Below are 26,668 nucleotides of genomic sequence, written 5' to 3'. Positions count from 1 at the left end.
TCATAGGAACAGAATGCTTTATTGAACATGTTTAAAGTAGCCTATTTTCATGGATTGAGAAGTTGGTACATGCCAAGTAATGGAAAACAGTATGTTACTCCTTCAACAAAAGGTACTAAACAATGATAAAAGAAAATGTCTTTCAAGTTTGACAAAATATTTTCAAAATTCAGTATTTTAAACAGGTTCTCATTTTCATTAAACTGTACAATTATTACAAAATGGAGAGATATTTGTTTAAAAATAAGATTTTTGTTTTTACAAAACTTTGCTTCTTAGTACAAATCCTCCTATCGCCTCTACTGGAGTTCTTAACATTCTTAGAACACATCTGTTTTGAAATAAGCTACCGTAGTTTAAAAGCTGAGATTTTTCAAGATTAAAAGCTGAGATTTTTCATCATTTGGGTATGTTTCGCTAAATGAATTCTCTATGTATGCGATATATGGTTTGAGTTAAATTCTTGGTAAAATCTTGAGCAAACTTGAAAGAACAAGAAAACATATACGAAACATATGCTTTAGAAATCTTTCCCTTCTCTCCCAGGAAGCCTCTCATGTATTTTGAATACCGCTATTCTTCATTGTAGAAATCCCTTCTAGACTGCCATATAACCCAGATTACCGAAGCAGATAATCCACATAATCTGGATTATCTAAGTCTACATTGCAATATAACCCAGTTTAAAGCAGATACTCTGGATTTTATATGGCAGTGTAGAAGGGGCCTAAGTTGTCACCGCTTTTATCAAGGCCAGCTGCATGCCTGAGAGTGTCCTGGGGACTCCATTGTCCAGGCTCACTCAGTAAACTCCATAACAATATGGGGCCTCATCTACATTGCTCTATAATGCATTTTAACTGCATTGTATGAGTTTACATTGAACATATAAGTTTCAAACTGCATTCTAGGCCAGTGTAGACAGGGCCATGGTTCTTAAGTGTTCTTTAATTATCCACAGTACTTGTATGAGTTTACACTGACCGTGTAGCACAGTTTCAGGCTGCATTCTAGGGCAGTGTAGACGGGGCCATGGTTCCTAGGTGTCCTTTAATAATCCACAGTACTAGGGATTGTTATTCTGCAGAAACTAGTAAGCGGAAAGGTGGACTAAACCAAGGAAAGAAACCTCTATGAAACAGCTTGTGGCTGCTGGATGCAGAGATCCAAAATATTTGGCTTGCAAAGCACTTGAGAATAAGCCCTAAGGCTCAGTAGTAATAGGATTTTTTTTTTTAAAAAAAATCACCCTGATCTCTAACATTTGTAGATTCTCCAATTCCCTATTTCTAGTTGAGGAATGGGGAAGACCCTCCAGATGTTGCTGGACTGTAACTTCAGTCATCCTTATGAAGCACAGCCAATGAAGAGGGACCATGCAAACTACAGCTGGCCTACATTTAGAAGGCCATTTCCCACCCTTGTTCTAGCTGGAAAATGTTGAAACACCTGAGTAATGATGTGCGTATGGCAGCTATTACCTGCACCACTGTCCAAATGTAGCAAATTAGCTGATATCACCTCCAGTTCCCAGCCTTTTTCACAACTAGCTCTCTGGAGCAACACATTCGATTTTGTGTTTTTATATGTTACAATCAGTTTAATATTTCCTCCAAAATACATTGCTTCCTTTGATATTACATTAGCAAAAAGAGTTACACAACATCCAGTACAACATCTGGCATCAGTTCCCAAATGCAATATTTAATTCCTGATTCACAAGCAGAAAAAAGCACTCTCAGACTGAAAACAAACACTTGGGATGGACACATCAACACATCAGACATTGGAAAACGGAGTATTCAGAATATATTTGAAGAAATACTAAACAATGTGAATGGTCAGTGGAACCATTCAATTCTTTAAAGTACAAAAGGAGAGAAATAAAAGCATATCTGTTATTAAAATCCATGGCCGAGGTAAAAATAATGATAACTTCGGTTTTTACAAAGTTTTCTCAACTGTGTATTCACGCTATGCTGTCTTCATGAAACCAGGAACAAATTGTAATACCTCGAGTAAATTAATTGTGTAGAAAGCCTACCCCCAAAAGAGTATACTGAAAAGGGAAAATACAGACAGGCGGTTATATCAGCATATTCTGCAGTGAATGTAATTAAAGCTTACACTGCAGATTACAGTTATGACCTTATTTTCAAAAGCATCTTTACCCTGTGTCAAAAGGCATTAAGGCTTTCAGAAATGGTTTTGTTTAAAATAATGTAACTCTCATCTAATTCAGTTTAATGGGAGAATAACTGATAAAACAACCTGATCTCAGCCTCAAGGTTCTTGGGTAGGAAAAGCATTACAAAACATTCAATAAGAACACTTGTACCACACACAGCTGAAGAATATAGTATTACACGTTCAACTGAAGGACTTGTGATAAAGTCAATAATGAAATGTACCTTAGCAACTAGCAGCTCACTGGAGGTTCGAACATTGCTGTTGTTACTGCAAAACTGCCCCACACATATTGTATTTCTAACCTGAAGACTTTGGTAGAAAGAAGAAATGGCCAGAGAGGAAAAAAGAAATGAAGCAAATGAGGTGGAAGGAGTTGTGTGCTTCTTAGCTCCATTGAATTAAGGCCACAGAAATTGAAAACACATCATTGGACAATATCAACAGATTAAAAGAGAACAAACAACCAAAGTTTAGAATAAAACTTTACATATTCCAATACCATATTACAGGGTTTGTTTTTTTTTTAAAAAAGGTATCTTCATCATAAGAATCCTAAAACACATCCCATTTATATTATCTTTTCTGTAAAGAACGTACACAAAATGGTTTAAATCCACCATCAAAGAGGTGCCTATTAAATGAATAGCCACCTGGGTATACCATCAGAACCTTTCAGGAAAATACCATATTAACTTCAAAAACAGGATTCCAGAAATAACCGGTTGGTGAGTTGTTCCCTACGAGAACCTATTCTTTTCCTTGATGACTTAGAAGAAATCCACAGCAGTCGGCCTTTTCTTCTTTGTCCCCCAAAGGGGCTTCTTTACTTGAGGAGATTCCGCAGGCGATTTCAGCACCCCGTGAGGAGGCTTTTGCTCAGGGTTGAATGCCACCCGAGAGGGCCCTTCCGGACTGACCAGGATACTTTTGTCTGTCTTCTTAAATTCTGTCAAAAAAGAGAGATGAAAATAAAAAAGAAAAACAGCTTGCATAATTCTGTTGCTAGGCACACAAAACTGGTTCTATAGTTTCTAGAGGTATTAAGCGTAAAAGGAATTCAGATTGACTGGAAGTCATAAAGATTCCAACTCTAAAGGAATGAGGATAGAAATGGAAAATTACAGCTCCCTAATGCAGTGGTTCTCAACCTTCCTAATGCCGCAACTCGTAATGTAAATATTCGATATGCAGGATGTATTTTCATTCGCTGGACTAAATTTGGCACAAATATCCGATATGCCCAAATTTGAATACTCATGGGGTTGGGGAGAGATTTTTATCATTTGGGAGTTGTAGTTGCTGGGATTTATAGTTCACCTACAATCAAAGAGCATTCTGAACCCCACCAACAATGGAATTGAACCAAACTTGGCATACAGAACTCCCATGACCAACAGAAAATACTGGAAGGGTTTGGTGGACATTGACTGCTAGTTTTGGAGTTGTAGTTCACCTACATACAGAGAGAACTGTGGACTCTAACAATGATGGATCTGACCAAACTTGACACAGGTACTCAATATGCTCAAATGTGAACACTGGTGGAGTTTGTGAAAAATAGACCTTGACATCTGGGAGTTGTAGTTGCTGGGATTTATAGTTCACCTACAATCAAAGAGCATTCTGAACCCCACCAACAATAGAATTGGGACAAACTTCCCACACAGAACCCCCATGACTGTGTTTTCTGATGGTCTTTGGTGACCCCTCTGACACCCTCTCTTGACCCCAAAAGGGTCTTGTTCCCCAGATTGAGAAACACTGCTCTAATGGATACTAGATTTCTTGGATAGGAGCTGGTCAACATACCACAGCTGATGTACTTTAAACATGGGCTTCTTAAACCCTTTCCACTCACAAGCCAAGCACATATTATATTTTAACACTGTTACTATACATTATGAATCCACAGGCAAGCAGATGGCTGAAAAATGTCCCTTCAGTTTGGTTACATTATATCTATGTTGTATAGAATTTGGAAAAGCTCTTTGTTAAACTACAACCTATAGAACCCCCAATTATAATGGTCAGTGGCCAAAAAGGCTTGAGTTTTAAGGGCTGCAGTCCAATATGTGTCTTTTTGACTTGCCAGGATCTGGTTAGCCTGTTCATTTCCAATGAAAATGGACCTAGTCTTCACTGTCAGAAAACAAATTACAGGTATTATTGCAGTTAGCAAAACTTCTGACAAACCTCCTTTTTACAAAGTCTTTTTATGCCCGTTCAGTCTGCACTTTCGCCATTCTCTGTAGCTGGAGATTTCTTAATAGCATTAGCAGTAAGAAGTTGGAAAACAATACAAAAACACAGACTTTGCTGGAAAGTGTCTGTAGCAAACAATGTAGTAAAGATTGAGCCGCTAAGGAATGGTTCTACTCTATTCTACTTGATCCTGCTGTGGCCATTTGTACACTATGGGACATAGGAGGCATTCTTATCATGTTTTGTGGTCTTTGCCAGCCATTTTGGGCAAGAACAGGCCCTTTTTAAACAATACATAGCACAAGTCACTTTCTGTTCTGTTTAGTACGTGTTTCAAAAATGTGTTGGAAATACTTTATATGTCATTTTGAGCCATACTGGAGCCATTTCACAACAACAAAAACAAAAACAAGGGGCTATAAGAGCCACAATCACAGCAATGGAGGCTTATACTTTGCCCAGCTCTGTAATGAAAGCGAACTGTCAGTCTGAACTTACCAGCTGTCATATTCTTATTCAACCCAAAGGTAACCTTTTTGGAGCCAGAAAATTGTAGCTTGTTTAACTACAAAGAAAAATCAAAATGTTAGAGAAGACAGTGAGCTGGAGTAATTAAACATTTCCTTTTTTCCAGCTAGCCGTGGAGCTTATGAAAATAAAATTTGGGAGCTTGATCCAGGCCTAGGCATGTGCTGCTATGACGGTGCAAGTAACTTATTTATCCCTTCACTAAATCCTTGAAAATGCTACACAAGACGTTAGGAGGCCCTGATGAGTTGCTTGAAATTTTCAGAAGGTGAAGGCTGCCTCTCTCCAGTCAATGGCACAGAAGTGTCAATGGCACAGAAGTGGGAACCATGACATTTTCCTGATGTTGCTTAGTGAAAATTCACAGCAATCTAAGGCTGCTGCAAATTGCTGTCCAACAACCTTTTGTGCTACTAAAAACCCATCAGTTGATAGAAGGCAAATCTTGGATCCAAACCATTAGTACTATTTTTACCAAGTAAAAAAAACCATGGCAAAGCTTCAACCAGCAGAAAACACCACCCCAAACATACTTCATGTGATTAGTCTTCCCACAGATAGGGTGCTAGTCTCCCAACTCTCTCGGAATACTCCTAAAATTCCCATATAGGCTAAAGAGCAACAGAAACATTTTATCTCCTGTTTTCCTGTTGTCAACAGTTAATTATTACACAAAAACACACATACAGACAGACCTCTGGATCCATGGATTCTGAACCCACAGATCCCACCTCCCATGATTTCAAAACAAGTTCCAAAAAAACAAGTTTTGACTGAGACCATTTTATTTTGGCAATGCATATAGTTGGACCTGAGCATCAACAGATTTTTATATCCCTGAGGTGTCCTGGGACCAAAACCAAGCGGATACCAAGAGACCAAAGTATTTCACTGTAACATGATAATGCTTAATCTTCCCCACATTTACTACTGAAGTAACACAAGCGTGCATGACAATGAGCGGAAAAAGTATTCCCTTGTTATATGGAGTCTCATGGCTAGAATTGAAGTTAAGAGACAACATGCCCACTCATCTTTTCCGCTATTGTTTTGACATCTAGTCAAAGAGATATTTATATATTTTGAAAGATTTCAGTGTTTATCTAACGGGAGTCTTCCTTCAGCCTGTAACAGAAATGTATTTTTATCAAAATGAATAAAAATTAAAGAGAATGAATTGCAATTTTGTAGTTTCCACTATGAAAAGAAAGTACTGAAAAACAAATGGTTATGAATGAGTATATTCTGCAGTCATGCCATGTGGAGTGGGACACCTGCTTTGGCAGTAACATGTTTAGCAGCTATCATATTAATTTTCTCACACAACACTGTGACTAAACAGTGGTCTTTATAAAAGCACAGAGGCATGCCATTTGTACAGCATCATAGTGTTTCAGAATAGTGCAATATTCAGAAACCTTTTTACTCCACATAGCTCACACCCATAAAAAAAACCAAAGTCCATGTTTTTAAATATTCCTCTATTTTGAAATATCTTAAGTCACCAAGGTCATGCAGCTCCCTGTCTGCACAAACCTTGTGCTCTCCTTTTAATATCTGGATTATATTGATTTTCTCTGTACCTGCACAGACGTAAGGTTTCCTTTGGCTTTTCTAAAGAAGGTTGGCTTTGGCAGAGCTGTCTTTTCAAACTTCACAAACTCATTTTCTGCCTTTGAGTTCTTTTTCTTCTGAAGAACAACAGGGATACCATTTTTCTAAAGAGAGACAAAATACTAGTGGAATCATGGTGCCACAACACAATGACCAGAAGAGTTGGTCCTTTCACTCGATGGGCCAGGGTTAGCCCCAGTGACAATTGCAAAAGGAAAAAAAACACAACAACGTAAGCCATTATTGCAAACATGTGCAAACTTTGGCCCTCCAGATGTTTTGACTTCAGCACCTACAATTCCTAACAGCTGGTAGGCTGTTAGAAAATGTGGGAGTTGAGGTCCAAAACACCTGGAGAGCCGAAGTTGCCCATGCCTGCATTATTGGTACCATGAAGTTGCATTGCATTTTTAAAACTCTGAAATACATGATGGGGAGAAAATAAACAATAGCACAGTGGGTTAAACCACTAGCTACAGACACATCTTGCCAACCAGAAGCTTGGCAGTTCAAGCCATGGGTTGGGATGAGCTGCTGCTGTCAACCCTAGCTTCTGCTTACCTAGCAGTTTGAAAACAGTAATGTGAACAGATAAATAGGTACCACTTTGGCAGGGAGGTAAAAGGCACCCTGATGACATGCCAGCGAAATGCCATCAGGAAGGCGTCCACGGACAACAGGCTCCTCGGTGTGGAAGATGGAACAAGAGCACCTCCCCATGGCCTAGTTGAGCACAGCCTACAGATGACGGAGATGAAAAAGAGGGAAGCCTCCCTCTGTCTATATACGGTCTGTCTTTGTTGTTAATTGTATAACGGCATTGAATGTTTTCCATATATGTATTCTGTAATCTGCTTTGAGTCCTTTAAGGAGACGGAGCAGAATAGAAATAAAGTGCCGTATATACTCGAGTATAAGCCGACCCAAATGTAAGCCGAGGCACCTAATTTTACCACAAAAAACTGGGAAAACTTATTGACTCAAGTATAAGCTGAATGTGGGAAATGCAGCAACTGGTAAATTTTAAAATAAAAATAGATACCAATGAAATTACATTAATTGAGGCAACAGTAGGTTAAATGTTTTTGAATATTTACATAAAACTATTGTAAGATAAGACTGTCTAACTCTGATTAAACCATTATTCTAACCTTCTTCAATGTAAATGTATCCTTCTAATAATCACTATAGTTTATTTTAACTATACATTTTGGGGGAAAGGCTGTGTGTATATGAATAAGGAAAAGTGGGAAAGACTGGTGCTGAGAGGAGAGGAAGGCATGTACTGTGCGAGAAAGGAGAGAAGGGTGTGCACTGCACAAGAGAGGAGGAGAGGAAGGACAGTTGGGATTCTGTGTGGGGAAATGAAGATCCTGGTAGGAAGGCAAAGGGCTGAAAAAAGGGCTTCACCTGAGTATAAGCCGAGCGGGACTTTTTCAGCCTGACAAAAGGGCTGAAAAACTAGGCTTATACTGGAGTATATACAGTATATTAATATATATTATTACATCTTTGGTGTCTATGGTACTTACAATTCATTTTTTAAATAGCCGTATCATGATACACATAAGAGGGAGGTCTGTCTTCTTTTTGGAAGGGAGAGGTAGAATATTCGACACATTTCTCAAGGTATATACAACATTACTGATGTTTTTTCAAGCAGGGAAATCATCCCTAAGCCATTCCTATTGGTCTTGTTTTAGAAATGTTAACACAAAGAACATGTATGTTTGGGGAGACAAAACACATGGCCAATATCTTTTGGAAAAGATTTCTACAATAATCCCATTCGCTTCCTAGTGTAAGAACCCATGTTTGGTGTTTATGTGTCTCTTTAAGGACTTCTCTTTTTATCCAATAGTTTCAAGTCCTAAAGTATCAAACATGTAATCCATTTTAACTCCACAGTTTCATCCCTTCAGCTGTAAGGGCATAGTTGCAGTCCTGTTCAGGACCCTACTGAGTATACCATGGCTAAATTAGGAGCAAGGTCATAAGTACACACATTGAACTTCAGCAGATCATTTAGTTTGTTTTAAAAGGATATTACCAATCTTAAAGTTGTTCTTCAGATCCTCGTTAGCTGAGGAGTTCGCCCTCATGTTTAACAAAACTTTAAAATCCTCTAGAATCAGTTGTAAAAAACATACACTCAGCATTAAAGAATTCTGGGCCAAGCATACTTATTGCAAAATTTCCACAAATCTACCAGTAGATTTCAGTGTATCTTCTGCCCACCCATGCCATGCTTCTGCACCCTTTAGGTTTGCCTTCCTAAAAGTGTTGAGGGGATGGATAGGACAGAGTAGGAATATGATGTCAGGATGAATCCCACTTACTTTGTTCTTCTCCTTTTTGTTTTCACTTTCAACCTCGTTTTCTTGGGTGGAATTCAGGACGCCCCTCACTTTCCTTTGCTTTTTCAAACCTATTATTTTTGGCTTAAAACTTCGAATCTTTACCAAATCCCCCAATTTTTGATTCTTCTTCAACTTCACTTTTTGGAACATTGCAGATTCTGACTCTATAAGAATATCTTTCTTTGGCAGCTTAACAAGTTCTTCAGAAAAACCGTTTCCAGGGGTAATTTTGGGCTGCGATTTCCATTTCTTCTTAATCATTTTACAGTCATTAACTACTGTGGTGCAATCCCCAGAAGTCTCTTCAGTACTAATAGCCTGTCCGTTCTGATGTGCTGTTTCTATACAAAATTTCTGTAATCTGCCATTTTTCTTCTTTGATTCTTTCTTTACATTATTTACTAAACATGCCAGTGTAGAATTGTCAGTCAATTCTCCAATGGGAGCTGCTGAAGAACCAGTTTCACTGGCTTCTAACCTTGAAAACTTTTTTCGTTTTTTCTTACTATTTGGCAACCCATTGTCCTGGTTTGGCTCTTCTAGATTGTTTGGTCCATTTTCATTGCTTCCAGCAGTTTTGCAAGAGTCAGCCATCTGACTGGCCTTCCTCTTTCTCTTCTTTCTCTTCTTCTGTGGTTCTGGGCTGTCATCCTCTTCTTCAATACTGTTTTTTCTGTTTTGGGTGTTTTCTGTTGAGAGAATTAAATGTCTTTAAAACTCAAAACAAAAGTTAGTAGTAGCCTGTTTTTGACTTTTGGGACTTACAGAATCACTATCCGTTCTGATTTGGTTCATTTGTAAGGCCCCGTTTTCGAGCACCTCTCCTGGAAACAGGCACCTTTTGAATGAGCTTTTTCATCCAAGGTCCCAAAAAAATGAATATTTTCGGCTTTGGCAGCAAAAGCATCAGCGCCTGCCAGGGCCTACAGCCAAGCGCCAATCAAGAGGTGCTCTGTGCTCTGCTGTAGGCCCTGCCAGGGCCTGCCAAGCCTACATGCGAGCCTGCCGGGCACCAAAGAATAGGGCCTGCCAAGGCCCACATCTGAACACCAAATAAGAGGGCTTGCTAGGGCCTACAGACCAGAGTGCCAAAATCAGCCAATCAAACAGTTAACATTCCCACTTTACTTTCGTTTCACTGATATTTCCATGCCAGAGGGAGGAAATTTAGAATTTTGTGCATTCCAAATGAACAAACCGGTACAAAAACATGAATTAAATGGATGAAATGGTAACCGGGGCCATGGCTACTGCGTACTATTCGGTGTTAACATAGATCTTGGCTGGCCATGACAATGACTGATGACAATAATGATGGCAATGACTGATTTTCACATTAGAAGTGTTTATATTTATCCAGAAAGCCTAAGCTCAACTACAAAGGAATGCGCCTTTCCCTTAACATTCACTGCTTAACAGCACCAGACCGTTCTGATTTACCAGTGGCATTATAGTATTGTCAGGATGAGTAAGAATGGACTGGTTATGACAACAGAAGCAGGCTAAGTGTACATGTATTGTAAGTTTACTGAATTTAATGGAGCACCCTCCCAGGAAAGCGCTTTCTAAGTCGGCAAATGGCATGAGATGGTGCTGGCACTTACCTTTTCCTCCCATCTTAGATGGATCCATGGGTTTTCCAGATTTCCTTTTCCATTTCTTCCTGCTGAAGGTATCGTCATCTTCATCCGTAGAGACATCTTCAGGAAAGTTATCTTGTGGAAAGTTCCCTAACATGAGAAAAAGTCTGCATGAGAGCTATCCTGAAGCAAATACCATTTTGAAGTCTCTTCATCTGAAGTGGTACACACCCAATTCCCCATTTTATACTCCTCCATTTCCATCTCCCAATGTGGACCTATTTCCTATATTTTAATGGCAAACAAAACAAGCTGTTCATTTAAAGAAGATCTTATAACAATGTAGCCTTTGGACTCAAAACAAATTCTGCAAGTACACTCTCCCAGCATTAAGCAGAACAGGGAAGAAGAAAAGGGCGAGGAGAGAGAGAAAGGGTGGCATCACCAACATTTGGCTTAAATCTCATGCACAGCAGGCTTGATTATTATGATGTTTATTTAGTAAAAGGTAAAGGAAAAGGTTTCCCTTGACATTAAGTCTAGTTATGTTCGTCTCGGGAGGAGGGAGGTGCTTATCTCAATTTCTAAGCTGAAGAGCTGTCATTGTCTGTAGACACTTCCAAGGCCATGTGGCCAGCATGACTGCATGGAGCACTGTTACCTTCTCACAGAAAAGGTACCTATTGATGTTCTCACATTGGCATGTTTTTGAACTGCTAGGTTGGCAGAAGCTGGGCCTAACAGTGGGAGCTCACTCTGCTCCCCGGATTCAATCCGCCAACCTTTCGGTCAGCACGTTCAGCAGCTCAGTGGTTTAACCCGCTGTGCCATCAGGGGGCCTGATGTCTATTTATAACCCACTTTTTCTCTTCATAAGTAGATTTGGCCCCTGACACTTTACTCCCAAGGAACTGTGATCATCAAACTCAAAAGGCGTTCCCTACCAGAAGAGATGATTTAACTGATTTCCAAGCACTAATGTTTCAAAACAGAAAAACATGGACAAAATTCTTCCCCAATAATTTTTCTCCCATTATCCACTATTGGACAATTGTTCATGGAAACAACAAAGGGGCCAAGTTTTATTGAAATCTCACCTTCTGCAAGGTCCTGAAACCTGGAAAATAAGTGAAACAAAGTTATATTGTTTCAGTGAAATATAAACATAAACACACCATTATGAATATTGTGCACTTATTACGTAAAAGTCAAGATAGAAGGGTAGAGGTGTTGGAATCTAAGACATAGAAGGACAGAAGGCAAGTCTACAGAATGACTGATTATTTCAAAGAAACTTACTTTTTAACCACTTTATAGAGGCATTTTCTATTAAATGGAGGTGTATTTTTTCTGCTAGCCAACTCAAACAGCATGTCAGCAATAGTTTTATAATCAAACTGTCAAAGAAAAAGAGATACATTATAGCAACTATGCTCGATCATTTAGCCCAGAGATTCCATTCCAATTTTAATCATTTTCAACTACTGAAGTGTACCTCTTCTACTCCACCAGTTGGTTCCCACTACATCCCTTCAACGGAGATCTAAAATCATTAATCCCACAGTAGTAATATCTTCCTTTTTGGAAAGGACAACACACATAAGAGGTGTTTTTAAAAATCACCAAGTAGCACGAAACCCTATGTATGTGGTGTCGATTTTCCCCAAAATCTCAGCTTATGTAGAAGTATTTGACCCCAAGACAGGTTAGCTGATTATGATAGCTATTAAAGTCATATTACTCAGCATTTCACTTTATGTCATTGGAGAAACAGTGTTTTACTTCAGAAGAAAGCGGTCTATAGCATTTATTAGGTTCAATATAGCAATGAGTAGTGTTTAATTCTTACGTACTCACCTGGAGAACAGGACCAATGCTATCATCTGTAGCTTCTGAAAATTTATCTTGTGTCTTGGTTCTTCGCGAGTGTGCCTTTTGTAAGCTCCTCTCTGCACAATAGAGAAATGCCAAATATATTGAAGGCAAAATGAAATACAAAAAAGACTTAACTAACCAACCACAATAAAGATGTCACCCTATTACAAATGAGGGTCAGCCATGATTTGGGTTACTGTGAATTTTCTGGGCTGTATGGCCATGTCCCAGAAGCATTATCTCCTGTTTCGCCCACATCTATGGCAGGCATCCTTAGAGGTTGTGAGGTCTGCTTGAAATTAGTTAAGTGGGATTTATATACCTGTGGAATGTCCAGGTGGGAGAAACATTCATTCAGGGACAGCTAGCACTTCCCAACAAAGAATTCCCTTGGGTAGGAAGCCAGGCTTGAAGCTACAAGGCTACTCAATGCTAATCAAGGCGATCAACATTTTCATACTTTCCTTCTCCCACCCTGGACATTCCACAGGTATATAAACCCCACCTACCTAGTTTCCAACAGACCTCACAACCTCTGAGGATGCTTGTCAAAAATGTGGGCAAAATGTCAGGAGAGAATGCTTCTGGAACATGATCTCTTGGTCAGCAAGTTCAGGAGCTCAGTGGTTTAATCTGCTGCACCACCGGGGGCTGGAGTTACAATTAAAATGGCTGGAGTTACAATTAAAAAATATATCTGTTTCGACTTATATACAAATTCAACTTAAGAACAAACCTACAGAACCTATCTTGTTTGTTAACTTGGGGACTACCTGCATTCTTCAAAGGAACCATCACAGAGAATATGGGACAGTAACTCTGCCAGAAGTTATCACAGGAAGCAGTGAAGTAGTCAAACTCTTACCTTTGCCTGCTAATGCATTATCCTCATCACGGCATTCATCTTCTTCCGATAGGTCATCATCACTATCTGCTCCTATTTCTTTCATTAAATCTTCTATGGCAAATGGAGACTGGTCCAGAATGGTTTCAAAAATGCCATGGATGATGGCTTGCAGTTCAAGGTGACTGGACCATGGAAGAAAAATTAGAGGGGGGATTATAAAGATGACATACAAAGTGTATGTCTCCTCCTTTCGATCCATTAAAACTGAACATTTAGAATTACAGATTTAGCTAAATAAAGGAACAACCAACAATTAGGCACACACATTTTGAATTAAGAGCTCCCAGCTTTTGATTCAATCATAATTTTCTCTAATATTCTGATATCACTGCAGTAGCCCCTGCAAGATCAAGCACCGGCTTTCTTATTATCAAAATCTAGAGATGGATGTGGTTCCCATAGTTACACACATTTTCATTTTCACGCACACAAAGAAAGCTAGTCTCCCCTCACAATGAACATACCACCATCTACACCTCAATGACAAGAGTTAAATTTCGCTCAGGAAGGCTATTCTAATCTTATTCACTATTATAAACAGCAACAACATAGCCAGCTCATGTACCGAGTTAGATTATTGAACTAAAATTCCAGGAGATCCGAGTTTGAAACTCTGCTCAGCTATGGAAGCCCACTAGGTGACATTGGGCAGGTCATACCCTCAGTCTCCCAGGAAGGCAATTGAAAATGTCCTCTGAACCAATTTTGCCATGAAAAACCCACGAGGGGTTTGCCTTAGGGCTGAAAATGAAGGTGTATTCCACCACCTTCAGTTGCACAAACAGTAAGAATAGTAAATCAACTGCTTAACGTACTCCTTGGTCTTGGCCACTATTTTGCTGAATGGTTCAATTAACTTGAGATTCTGTTCTGCCGTGAGCTGTAAGAATAAAATACACTGTTAATTAATTAATTAATTACTTTTATATCTCGCTTTCTCACTTCAACATCACACTGGGACACTCCATTTTAACTCTGCTACCAAAAGGCTTCTTTGAAAGAGCTATGAAAGAATTTTTCTAGCAATCAGAAAAAAAGTGGCATACGCTTCCCATAATGAAATTCAAAGAAGGGGAAATCGTTCTTGTAAAAAAAAGCAGAAAGAAAGTGGTAGGTTCAGCTGAACTAACTGAGAATAAAATGGGGCATAGAAATATATGATATTTAAGTATGAATACTTAAATATCATTAAGATTTTCTGTAGTTATTTGCATCAGTGATGGCATTCCAGAATTAGTATAACTTATACAATAATAATTACAGAGGAAGCCATGTTGGTCAGACAGCAAAGTATTACTAAATTCAAAAAACACATCACAGTAATAACTGTAGCAGGTCATATACTATGCTGAACATTTTATAATATAAAAAGGTAAAGGTTTTCCCCTGACATTAAGTCTAGTCATGTCCGACTCTGGGTGTGGTGCTCATCTCCATTTCTAAGCCGAAGAGCCGATGCTGTCCGTAGACGCCTCCTAGGTCATGTGGCCAGCATGACTGCATGGAGCACCATTACCTTCCCGCCAGAGCGGTACCTATTGATCTACTTCCATTTGCATGTTTTCGAACTGCTAGGTTGGCAGAAGCTGGGGCTGACAGTGGAAACTCACGCTGCTTCCTGGATTCCAACCTGTGACCTTTCGGTCAACAAGTTCAGCAGCTCAGCGATTTAACCCACTGCGCCACCGGGGGCTCCTATTTTATAATATAATAATAACTTAATTTTTATACCCCGCTTCCATCTCCCCGAAGGGACTTGGAGCAGCTTACAGAGGGACAAGTCCAAGGATTAAATAAAACAGACACAGTAAAAAACAATCAATAAAAACATTAAAATTAATTAATATCACAAAAACCATACCCTGGCTGGCCAATTTGAAACTGGGTTCGGGCTCAGAGTAAGTGCAATGATTTTCAATGATTTTCTATGCAGTCTATCCAAAAACAGGAAAACAAAAAACAGGACACCACGACAACAAAAAGATAGGACAACAAAACGACAGTATATTCATTATGATATACTATCTTTTTGTTGTCTTGTTTTTGGATTTCCGATACCTGGTTGTACAATTCCAGTTTAAAACTATGGGGAAAAAAATCAGTGTTTTCTTCTTTCTTTAAGTATTTTATATGTTCCCCAGAAGGCATTGATTTGTTGTCTCCACTGTGAACTGCCCTGAGTCCCCTTTGGGGTTGAGAAGGGCAGTATATAAATACTGCAAATAATAATAAATAAGACAACCCCCCACCCCCGAATGGATTTGTAAATCAGCACGTACTCTGAGATAAAGATTAGTTTATTTGATGAGTGAGTCAATAACTCCTGACCACACGGACGGACGGTGATGAATTGTGATTCATTCTGATGACTTGGCCTTATGTAATTATATGTTTGTATTTTAATGTATTTTATGTATTAGTGTATTATGAGGTGTGATGTTTTATACTATTGTTTATGAATCTTTTGTTGTGAACCGGCCTGAGTCCCTCTTCATAGGCCGAGAAGACCAGATTATAAAAGCTCTAAATAAATAAATAAATAAATAATTTTGTTCGTGCAACAATTTCGCATATGGTTTGGGTTTTTAAAAAATAATTACATAGTACAGGATGAGTATTTCTTATCAGAAATGCTTGGGATCTGAAGTGTTTTAGATTCCCCCCCCCCCCCCCCCCCAGATTTTGGAATACTTATATTTACAGATACATTACATATTAAGATATCTTGGATTTGTTCATTTGTTCATGACTGTTCATCATAAACACACAGCCACATAATTTTGTGCATGAAACAAAGTTGCATACATGGACTCATAACAAAGCAAAGGTAGCACAATTTCAGCCACCCATTCAGATAAATTCTGGACTTGGAAATATATAAATAAAGTGTTATTAAGTTGACAGGCAACTTGAATGCACACAGATACCAGCTGAATGGGTAATAGAAAGTGACTGAGCTAATTGATGCAAAGATTGGACATTTACCTATTTTACATAAGCTGGGTTTTAAATCCATCCTTGATAAAGACATAACAGTACTACCTTGAAACCTGTTTTACAGAGAATAGTTGTTTTGCTGAGAAGTATTTCTTCCTACCTCTTTAGCCCCAACTTTAGCCAGTTCTTCCAAGTAGATATCAATAAAATGCAATTTGACCCCAACAGGAGTATTGCTATCTGGGTGCAGAACCACTTTCATCAGCATGTTTAGAAATGGCTCAGTAAAACTGGAAGGAAACAGAAGGAAAAAATAAGCAGCATGTTGCATTCAGTTGCATTACATCACGTTTTGTCAATTCCAGAAGAGTATTTGCTGCTTCATAAGCAGTATATAATCTAATCCACTGAAACAAACACAGCATAGCATAAACCAGGCATTTCTCCCCTCACAACAATGGTGGCACAAAAGGTAAAATGTGGCATTATTGGATAGACTAGAGATGTACTATATTTCTTCAATTGAACAATGCCATCAATTGTAGGCTGTACCCTAATTTCAGTCCACCACCATCAAAAATATATAAGATACACCTGTGATTCTAAGACATACCCAATTACTAGAAATGTTTATATAGGGAAAAGGAGTCTTAGAATTGAATAAATATATTCAACCAACCCTCCACCCGCAGATAAATGTTTGTGGTAGAGGGTTGGTTGAATTAATTTTTATTTACACAGAAAGCTGCGATTTTACTGAATGTACCTGAAGGGGTATTGGCCAAGTTCAGAGAGAAAGTCCAAGAGCAACATCTGTTTACTCTTCAATAAAAGGTTTACATTTCAAACAAACCAATTTAAGGTAAGATTTCTATCTGAAGAATCCACCCCTTTCCTTCCAACTCCATGGTAACTTCAAGATCTATAGACATTTTCCCTACTTACAGGTATTGCTCACAAATATGCAGATTTTTAAGACATCCTCAGCTGTGAGGATTAATAAAGTGTTTAAAAGAAATATTAGAGTTCCAGGATGAGAGACAGGATATAATCTTCCTCTTAGTCACTACCCTCTTATGTTTCTAGTCTCTTAGCTGCAACGCTGTATACAACATTCTCTGGTTTACTTCCAAGCAGACCTATATAGGATTTCCCTCTTAATAGGTTGCAGTAGTTTTAATGTTAAATTCGGACTGGAGATGCTTGAGTTCACTATGTTCCTTCTAACTAAATTACTTTAGTCCTGTGGCCTTTTCAAGATTTGCTAAATTTTAATATTGAGTCTACAACTCTATATATACTTCTTTGGAGAGGGGATTATTAACATAATGGGATGCACTCCAGGGTGTGTGAATACAGGATTGCAGCCTTATGAGTACACAAAATGAAAAACACACAAAAAAGAAAGAAGGGCGCTTGAAATGAGATTCATCGATCAGACATATCTTTTTTCACAGGAAACAAATGCATTTTGAACTGGAAAAAAAATCAGTTTTAGTCCTTTTCACACACATTCCTACCCGCCTTCCCCTAAACTGCCACATACCTTTCGTTCCATCCATTTCTTTTCAGTACTTCAAAGGACTGATTCAACATCATGCGCATCAACTAGGCAAGACAAGATATGTTCCGTTATGTCACTGGCAAATTTGAAAATAATCAAGTTCATCACATTGGCATACAGCTTAACTGTGCAAATTTTATACATGGCTACAAAGAAGTAAGACCCACAGTTGTCAAAAAGACTTATGGAATAAGCCATAGACTCATAGACTTGGAAGAGACCACGTGGGCCATCCAGTGCGTTCCAGGGAAAGTGAAACTGAAGTTTCCCAAGAGAAAAGGGCTTGGGGAGAAGGGGAGGGCAAAGAGGTCACAGGGGTCACGAGGGAGTGTAAGTGGGAGCTCTGAAAACAAGGCATGAGAACTAAATTGACCAAGGCCTCTGAGTACTGTCAAGATAAGGCTAAAAAATCCAGGTGTCACAGATATGAGACTTCATGGGAGCCTGGGTGGACTGAAATTAGCTGTTTGGTGTTAAAACAATTCAGAGAAGACAACTTTGCTTTGGGGAAACAGTCTTCTGTTCATGTTCAAGTCTTTAGTCATTGTAATATCAAGATTCTTGTTTCATTTACCTGCTTTTGTCTATGTATCTTGGAAAAGTTTTGCCTGAATGAATATCCTGCATTCATGTTCATGGATTTTACCTTGGATTATTTCCATATTCTTGGATTTCTAGTTGCTGTGAGGATTCCTGAGATTTCTTAAAAGACTTTTATTGGACTCTGTTTTTGTATACATTTATTTTTTTTATTATTATTTACTTCATTTCTCAGCTCTTGGGCGACTCAAAGCGGTTAACAATAGCAGAATTCAATGCTCAACATCATAAAAAGAGTTAAAAACAGTTAAAAACAATGGTATAATAAACAATCAGTTAAACATAACTATAACATCTCATTAGCGTCTCATCGGTAGAATCAAGATCCAATCTCATAATCCGTTGTTCCATGTTCCTATATTCAATACACTAGTATTGTCATTCTAGTCCATGTCCTTTAAACTCTACAAACATCTACTGTCCAAAGGCCTGGTCCCAAAGCCATGATTTTAATTTCTTTCTGAAAGCCAGGAGGGAGGGAGCAGATCTTACCTCATTTGGGAGTATGTTCCATAGGTGAGGGGCCACTGCCGAGAAGGCCCTGTCTCTCGTCCCCGCCAGGCACATTTGCACAATTGAAGGGAGCGAGAGCAGGGCCTCCCTGGATGATCTTAGATTACGAGATGGGACGTAGGGGTGGATGCGTTCAGACAAGTAAGCTGGGCCAGAACCATATAGAGCTTTATAGGTCAAAACCAGCACTTTGAATTGGGCTCGGAGATGGACTGGCAGCCATTGGAGCTGGCATAGCAGGGGGGGGTGGTATGTTACCTGTATGTTAGTAATCTGGCTGCTGCCCGTTGGACTAGCTGAAGTTTCCTAACCATCTTTAAAGGCAGCCCCACGTAGAGTGCGTTGCAGTAATCTATTCGGGATGTAACCAGAGCGTGGACAACCGTGGCCAGATCAGACTTCCCAAGGTACGGGCGCAGTTGGCGCACGAGTCTTAATTGTGCAAAAGCTCCTCTGGCCACCGCCGAGACCTGGGGTTCCAGGCTCAGCGATGAATCCAGGATCACTTCCAAGCTGCGAACCTACGTCTTCAGGGGGAGTGCAACCCCATCCAACACAGGCTGTAACCCTATGTCCTGTTCGGCCTTTCAACTGGCCAGGAGGACCTCTGTCTTGTCTGGATTCAATTTCAATTTGTTAGCCCTCATCCCGTCCAACACAGCGGCCAAGCACAGGTTCAAGGTCTGAACAGCCTCCTTAGTGACAGGTGGGAAGGAGTGACAGATTTGGACATCATCTGCATACAGATAACATCTTACTCTGAATGATCTCCCCCAGCGGCTTCATGTAGATGTTAAATAATATCGGGGACAGCACTGAACCCTGAGGGACTCCACAAGACAATGGTTGTGGAGCCAAACAGGTGTCACCCAGTAACACCTTCTGAGACCGACCCTCCAGGAAGGACTGAAGCCACTACAGAGCAGTATCTCCAAGTCTCATTTCTGCGAGGCATCCCAGAAGGATACCGTGGTCAACGGTATTGAAGGCCGCTGAGAGGTCCAGCAGAACCAACAGGGACACACTCCCCCTGTCTAGCTCCCGGCATAGATCATCTACTAAGGCGACCAAGGCTGTTTCAGTGCCATGTCCCGGCCTAAAGCCAGACTTTGCCAGATCTAGATAATCAGTGTCTACCAAAAACCCCTAGAGTTGCAAAGCCACCACACGTTCCATGACTTTGCCCAAGTATGGAAGATTGGAAACTGGCCGATAGTTGACGAATTGAGTGGGGTCCAGTGATGGTTTTTTCAACAGCGGTTTTATAACAGCCTGTTTTAGGCTGGCTGGAATCTTGCCCTCCTGTAAGGAGGCATTAACCACCACCTTGACCCACTCTGCCAAACCCCCTCTGGCTTCTTTGATCAGCCAGTCTAGGATGCATGTGGTAGGCCTCGCTTCTCCAAGGATCTTGTCCACATCCTGGAGCTGAACCAATTGAAAAGAATCCATTAAAACCGGACAAGCAGGTGCTCGTGTTACATCCTCAGCTGGTTATATCTTGGTTGCTACTTTTGGATTAAACCCCTTTCCCCCATTTTATTATTTTGCATTCAATCAACTCTTTATTATTGGACTATTTGCCTCTGGTGTGGTGCTGGGTAAAGAGGGCTAGGGTACAACACCATCCAAGATAAACAACGGTAAGCAACTAGGTGACAGGTACTGCCAGCCCATCATATCCATGTATTCCAGCATGCATGGTTTTAAAGTCCAGAAGGGAAACTTAGGGTTGTTGTTGTATATAAGGAACACCAATTATTATTTTATTAAATCACTGCATATAATGGGACTTAAGGATCCATGGATAATAGTTCTGGGACCCAATCCCAATGGATAGAGGGGCCCACTATAGTCTGAAACATCTGGGAGACCAAAGGCTCCATACACCTCCCCTATACTAGCAATAAGTATTTCACCTTCAAGTGATTATCTGAAGGGGACCGGGGCCAATTTTCACGCTTGCAAATTCCAGAGGGCCACAATAACATGCCCAATGAATTGGATGTGATGCTGTGTTATTTACAATTTCAATTCTGGATGGGAGTTTTGGGACCTGTGTGTATGTGGGTTCAGGTATATGGGTGGAGCAAAACTAATGTTCTGCAGTAGCTTTGAGCCATGGTGTGAAAGCAAACAAGTCATCCAACTGGAGCTCCATGTCGCTGTACGTTGCCCATCCCATGCCTAAAAGTGTGTCCCAGCTCTAAAGCCTATCAAGAATATCACTTAAGCTGACACTAATCTTTGCCATTAATTCCATAGCTCAGCAGCCCAATTCAGCCAACTTTCCTGCACGCAATGACAACAGCACCTGGTCACCTCATCCCCCTCATGCTGGGAGGGAATCAACATAGGTAAGAGTTTGAAATATTGGGATTGCATGTAAAATGTATTTTTGTGTGCGACAGTGAAGGAATCAAAAACATTGGTGATACTTCAGTGTCACTACATTAATTTGCGAATATCTGATGCTGTAGATCAATGGTTTTCAACCTGTGGGTCCCCAGATGTTTTGGCCTTCAACTCCCATAAATCCTAACAGCTGGTAAACTGGCTGGGATTTCTGGGAGTTGTAGGCCAAAACACCTGGGGACTCACAGGTTGAGAACTACTGCTGTAGATTATTTTAGAGGCAGGCACTGCAAAATCACTTTTTAAAAACCTCTATGAAATTCATGGGGTTGTCATAAATCTATATGTAATTTGAAGGCACACACAAACGAAATATCACCTATGGCAACCCCATGAACACTTTAATGGGCCACTTTGGGGAGTTAGTGTAAATCATGGTTTAGTATGAAATCTAAACTGAACCACTATCTGAAATCTCTTAATTATTATCGTAAACATAGAAACATCTTGTTTATCAAAGGTTTAGATAAACTCGATTGACAAAACTCAAACAGGATAATAATGTATATTTTTATCGTCCTTTGCTGTTAGCAGTGATAAATATGGAAATAACTCATGAGGAATCACATGGACATTTCAAGGCCCTAACAGTAGATCTGGTTTTGCACATTTGCTTTACATTTAGGAACATGTTTCACTTTTACATCTTGTATAAGATAAAGACCGCCCCCTCTATACTTGAAAGTATCTGAACTTTTTTTTAGAGATTTGCTTGAAATTTATTTCTATTGCATTATAATGACATGACAACTCAACAATATATGCTTTCTGTATATTATTTAGATTTTAAGGGAAGGGGGAGAATATATTGGAAAACAGTTATCATTTATTTCTTAAAACGTGATTTTATGAAACATTTTTTCTGTAAGTTTCTTTGTGGAAAATACAGTGTTTATTGGTTCAGTAGTCAAGAAATACTATATTGTTTTTATCCCACTCGACTGATTAAGTCCTTTTTGATGGCAACAGAGGAAATAATTCTTACCGTATAAAATTTATCGAGGCGGAGCCTGTCTAATCCAGTCCATTCACGATTCATAGTTTGCCAGAAAGTCTGAATGAATAAATGTCCTGCAGTAAAGTAATAAAGTGAGTTGGTGGTACCTTTAAAAAAAGGCAATATGCTTCAAATATCTTTTCCATAAATGAATGAGAATACATTGTCCGAGCTCCTCAAAAGAAACATACCGAAAAGCCATATGCATCCATAGCAACCTTTAAAATAAGATAGGCAAATGCCTGGCCCATGGAGGTGCCCCATTGCCAGTGCTACCCTGAAGAAAATACACGCAATGGCTAACTATAAGCTGGTGATAATGTGGATTTGCTTTTCCTTGTGTAGGCAGAAGGAAGTGGAACAAAGCCAGCTACACTTTCAACCAGAATGTGCAAGTTCAAACTGACTACGCTTCAATCCTCCAACCACTTCAACAAAAAGCGAAGGTGGTGAAGTGTAATCAGACTGGAGCTTGTATCGAAATACTATGTGTCTAAATATTCAAGGAACCAGTGATGGCAGGGGTGTGATGGGGAATTTCATCCCTTGACACTTTCATTTCTTTGGAATGGCTTGGTAGGCAGCCCTGCATCAAATACTATCTGTCCCACTTCTTGTCTAACAAGGGCTATCAAGTGCACCTAGAGGAAAGCTTATCACATTTTTTTCCAATCAGGACTCTTTTTGGCCCAAGAAACTTCTACAAGATCCTGAGTATATAGGTACACAAAACAGGTATAAAAAACAAACATTTACTGATAACAAATCAGCATTCACAAGGCTTGCTAAACAGGCTGATCTTCCTTTTTATGGAGTACAGATGAAGCATCTTTTGCAGAGTTCACTATAAACGCTGCACATAGATGTAAATGTCTAAAACAGCCATGGGGCATCAATCAGAAAAATATGGGGCCCCAACATTGAGTTAGGAGGACCCCAGTTGGGGTTAGGATCCTCAGTTTAAGAAGCAAGAACCTGGATGTTCCAGCAAGTTTGCGAAAACGATTAGTGCCTAAGCCCAGTCCCTAGGTTGTCATATAGTCCTCTGTTCTGTACTTCATGTACTTCTCCCGGCCCTATGATACACTGTTTGTACGATGTGTCGCCCAGCCCTTTTTAATTGATTAGGCCCATTTTTAGCACTCCTGGCCATTGCTATTGTTGAACCTCGCCTGATGAAGCTCCGATGTATTCAGTTTTATATTTTATTTTAGTGTGTTTTATCAGGTTTTTTATAATTCATGATATTTTTACTTTCTTATTTTTAGTTTTTGCTATTTTGATTATTAAGTTATAGTTATGTTGTTTTCTATTGTCTATGTGTCTTGTCCTGATGTGAACTGCTTATATGGTTTTCTTTGGACATTGAATATTTGCCATATTTATTGGAAACCACCCTAAGTCCCTTCGGGGAGATAGGGCGGTCTATAAATAAAGTTTATTATTTAAAGCACGACCTAAAGAACCAAGCTGGATTTATTCATGAAGTGTTTGTCACCACAACATGAAAGAACCTCGACTAGAAGCCACTGAATACACAAGAAAAATAAATAAATGTACTTACTAGCATCCATATTCTCGATGACATGTACAAGCTGGGATATATTGTTTGATAAAGCCTCCTAAAGAAAGAGAATTTTAGTATACTATACTGCAGAAGTAGATTCCTCTTCCTTTTGAAATAAAAACCCAAACATAAACAGCCCTTTGTGAATTTCTTCCAATTAAATAATCAAAAAACAAAGTCAATTACACCAAAATCAAGTCAATTAAACCAGGCTTTTCAGTCACATGTAAAAACAATCTGAAAGAGGAGAGAGCAGAAGACTGAATATGAAGCCTAAACTGCGTGGAATGACAGATCCAGAAACAGCATATGCGACTACAAGAAACTGAAGCTACAGATGTACTTTCAAATTCTGGAGTCGCTATAATAATATAATAACTTTATTCTTATATCCAGCCTTCATATCCCCGAAGGGACTTGGGGCGGCTTATATGTGGATCAAGCCCATTATAAACAAAGATTACAAAGTAGCACAATTAAAAACATATAACAGTCAACTATATTAAAACAATAAAACCAATAAAATGCAAGACATCATAAAACATAAACATAACAAACAACCAGTAGCCGGAAAAAGTGGGCATGTGCAGATATGAGACTAATAAGGCAGGAGAAGGGCTTGTGCAAACTGTAGGGCCAGGGCTGGGAATAAAATGATAGAGATCCAACCAAAAGATTAGGGCTAGGCAGACTTGATCCGTAGCTAACACATACACACACTTTACAATTCATCCCACAGAAATATCAAGTCTACTCTTGGAACCCTTTCCCCCAAAAACATAACGCATATTAATGTATTGTATCATAGTGACTTAAGAAATTTAAATTAGAAAAAATTCTTTATTTAATGCCTAGGTAAAAGTAAACAGTTATTTCTTCCTTTATGCATATACAATGCCAGATCTACAGGCCTTCATATTTCAGGATACATGGGAACATATTGCTGAGGCATGTTTGTAGTGATAAATAATATGCCATAAACCAATGGGATAAACAGATTTATCTATCCTAGCACCAATAAAGCTGGAGATAGCTTAGACAGGGTACAGGGAGCCCACAACTCCTTTGTTGCGCCAGCTCCACTGGCTGCCAATTAGCTTCTGAGCACAATTCAAAGTGCTGGTTTTAATCTACAAAACCCTATACGATCCCAGCCCAATTTACCTGTCCGAACATCTTCTCCCCTATGAACCATCAAGGCTGTTAAGATCTTCTGGAGGGGCCCTTGCTCTCGGTCCCGCCAATTTTGCAATCGCGCCAGGTGGGAACGAGAGACGGGGGCTTTTCTGTGGTGGCCCCCGGCTATAGAATTCTCTCCCGAATGAGATCAGATCTGCCCCCTGCCTCCTGACCTTCAGGAAGCTAGTGAAATCCAGGCTATGGAATGAAGCATTCCCAGAATAATGGCCAAGACCAGCAATAGACTAAAGTTATTGACCACATATGAGGACCTAGTTGGACATGATTTTATCTTGGTGAATTGGCTTATATGTATTTTATTCTATATGTATTTTAATCTATTGTTGATGAATGATGTTTTAGATTGTACTGTTAGCATTGAATCCTTGCTGTTAGTTGGTCTAAGTCCCTCTACGGAGGTAGAGAAGATCGGGATACAAAAGTTGCAAATAAATAAAAAAATAATAGACCTTACACAGGTTCAGTATTCCTTCTGTGAAATGCTCGGGACTTGACATGCAATAACAATAAAATAATAAAATTCTATTTTTACACCACTTCTCTCCTCGAAGAGACTCAGGGAGGTTGTTCCCCTGAAATATATTACACATTTCAGGTTTTTAAAAATTATTTTGAAATACAGGAAATCCATGAGATACAGATATCCAACCTACATATGACTCCTAGTTACAAACGGGGCGAGACAACAGGAAGTGAGAGAAATCTACCCCTTGGAAGGGAAATTCACTCCTTAAAGAGCTATCATGGAGAAAATATTCCAAAATCAGGGCAGCCCCAGAGAGAAGCCTCTGCATAGAACGTGAAAGATTTATTTTCTAGGAAAGAGGCATAGCAATTGACTACACATTAACAAACAGCGTAATTACATCTTTGTATTACAATTTTGCATTGACATTTCTGTTGGCCTACCTGAAGGAGGGGTTTATCCTGCATCCACATGCAGTAAAACAGGCCTTTCCATATTTTCAATAATTCTTCTTCACTGAAGCTCCCTGAAGGCACCAAAAGCAAACTGAGCATTAGAGAAAGCCACAAATTTCCAAGTGCTTCACATAATGTGTATCTATATATCATAGGATAACGTGTGGCTTGATAATTTTGTATAAGGGGATATTCAATAAGACTCTAGGGCAGGCAAGGGACAACTTGGGGCCTCCAGGTGTTTTGGACTCCAACTCCCACCATTCCTCACAGCCTCAGGCCCCTTTCTTAAGCGGCTGAGGGGGAAAAGAAAGGGTCCTGAGGCTGTGAGGAATGGTGGGAGTTGGAGTCCAAAACACCTGGAGGCCCCGAGTTGGCTCATGCCTGCTCTAGACCAACGTAGCTGACAGGGCAGACTCCTCCACGTGCTCCCCGCGCCTCTCACCGGCCGGGTTCTGGGTCCGGAGCGTGATGTAGCCCCGCAGCTTCTTCAGCGCCCGGTCCCGGATCCGCTTCTCGTTGGCGGCCAGCCGCTGGGCGAACTGGATCTCCGGAGCCTGCGCGGCGGCAGGAGAAGAGGAAGAGGAGGACGCAACGGCGGCGGGAGCCATCATTCGCGGCCGAGCATCGCCCTCCTCCTCCTCCTTGCGGAACGCAACGCAACGCCCCCGGGGGCGGGGCCAGGCCGTTGCATCAAG

At 39.9% G+C, this 26,668-nt stretch overlaps 1 protein-coding gene across 1 annotated transcript; it reads right to left on the bottom strand.

Annotated features, from left to right (window-relative positions):
• Window positions 1–26,668, bottom strand: RRP1B (ribosomal RNA processing 1B). The gene is made up of 16 exons (XM_060767116.2): window positions 26,416–26,668; window positions 25,959–26,041; window positions 23,847–23,904; window positions 22,271–22,356; window positions 17,740–17,801; window positions 16,354–16,483; window positions 14,072–14,136; window positions 13,215–13,378; window positions 12,332–12,423; window positions 11,774–11,871; window positions 11,572–11,591; window positions 10,499–10,624; window positions 8,874–9,583; window positions 6,504–6,638; window positions 4,891–4,957; window positions 1–3,136 (listed from the first exon to the last, which is right to left on the bottom strand). Exons 1-16 carry the CDS (start codon window positions 26,582–26,584, stop codon window positions 2,958–2,960), a joined length of 2,244 nt encoding a protein of 747 aa, XP_060623099.2. The 5' UTR covers window positions 26,585–26,668; the 3' UTR covers window positions 1–2,957.

This window comes from Anolis sagrei, chromosome 3 (genome assembly GCF_037176765.1).
Source record: "Anolis sagrei isolate rAnoSag1 chromosome 3, rAnoSag1.mat, whole genome shotgun sequence".
Taxonomy (NCBI): Eukaryota; Metazoa; Chordata; class Lepidosauria; order Squamata; family Dactyloidae; genus Anolis; species Anolis sagrei.
This window is presented reverse-complemented; position numbering and strand designations above follow the sequence as displayed.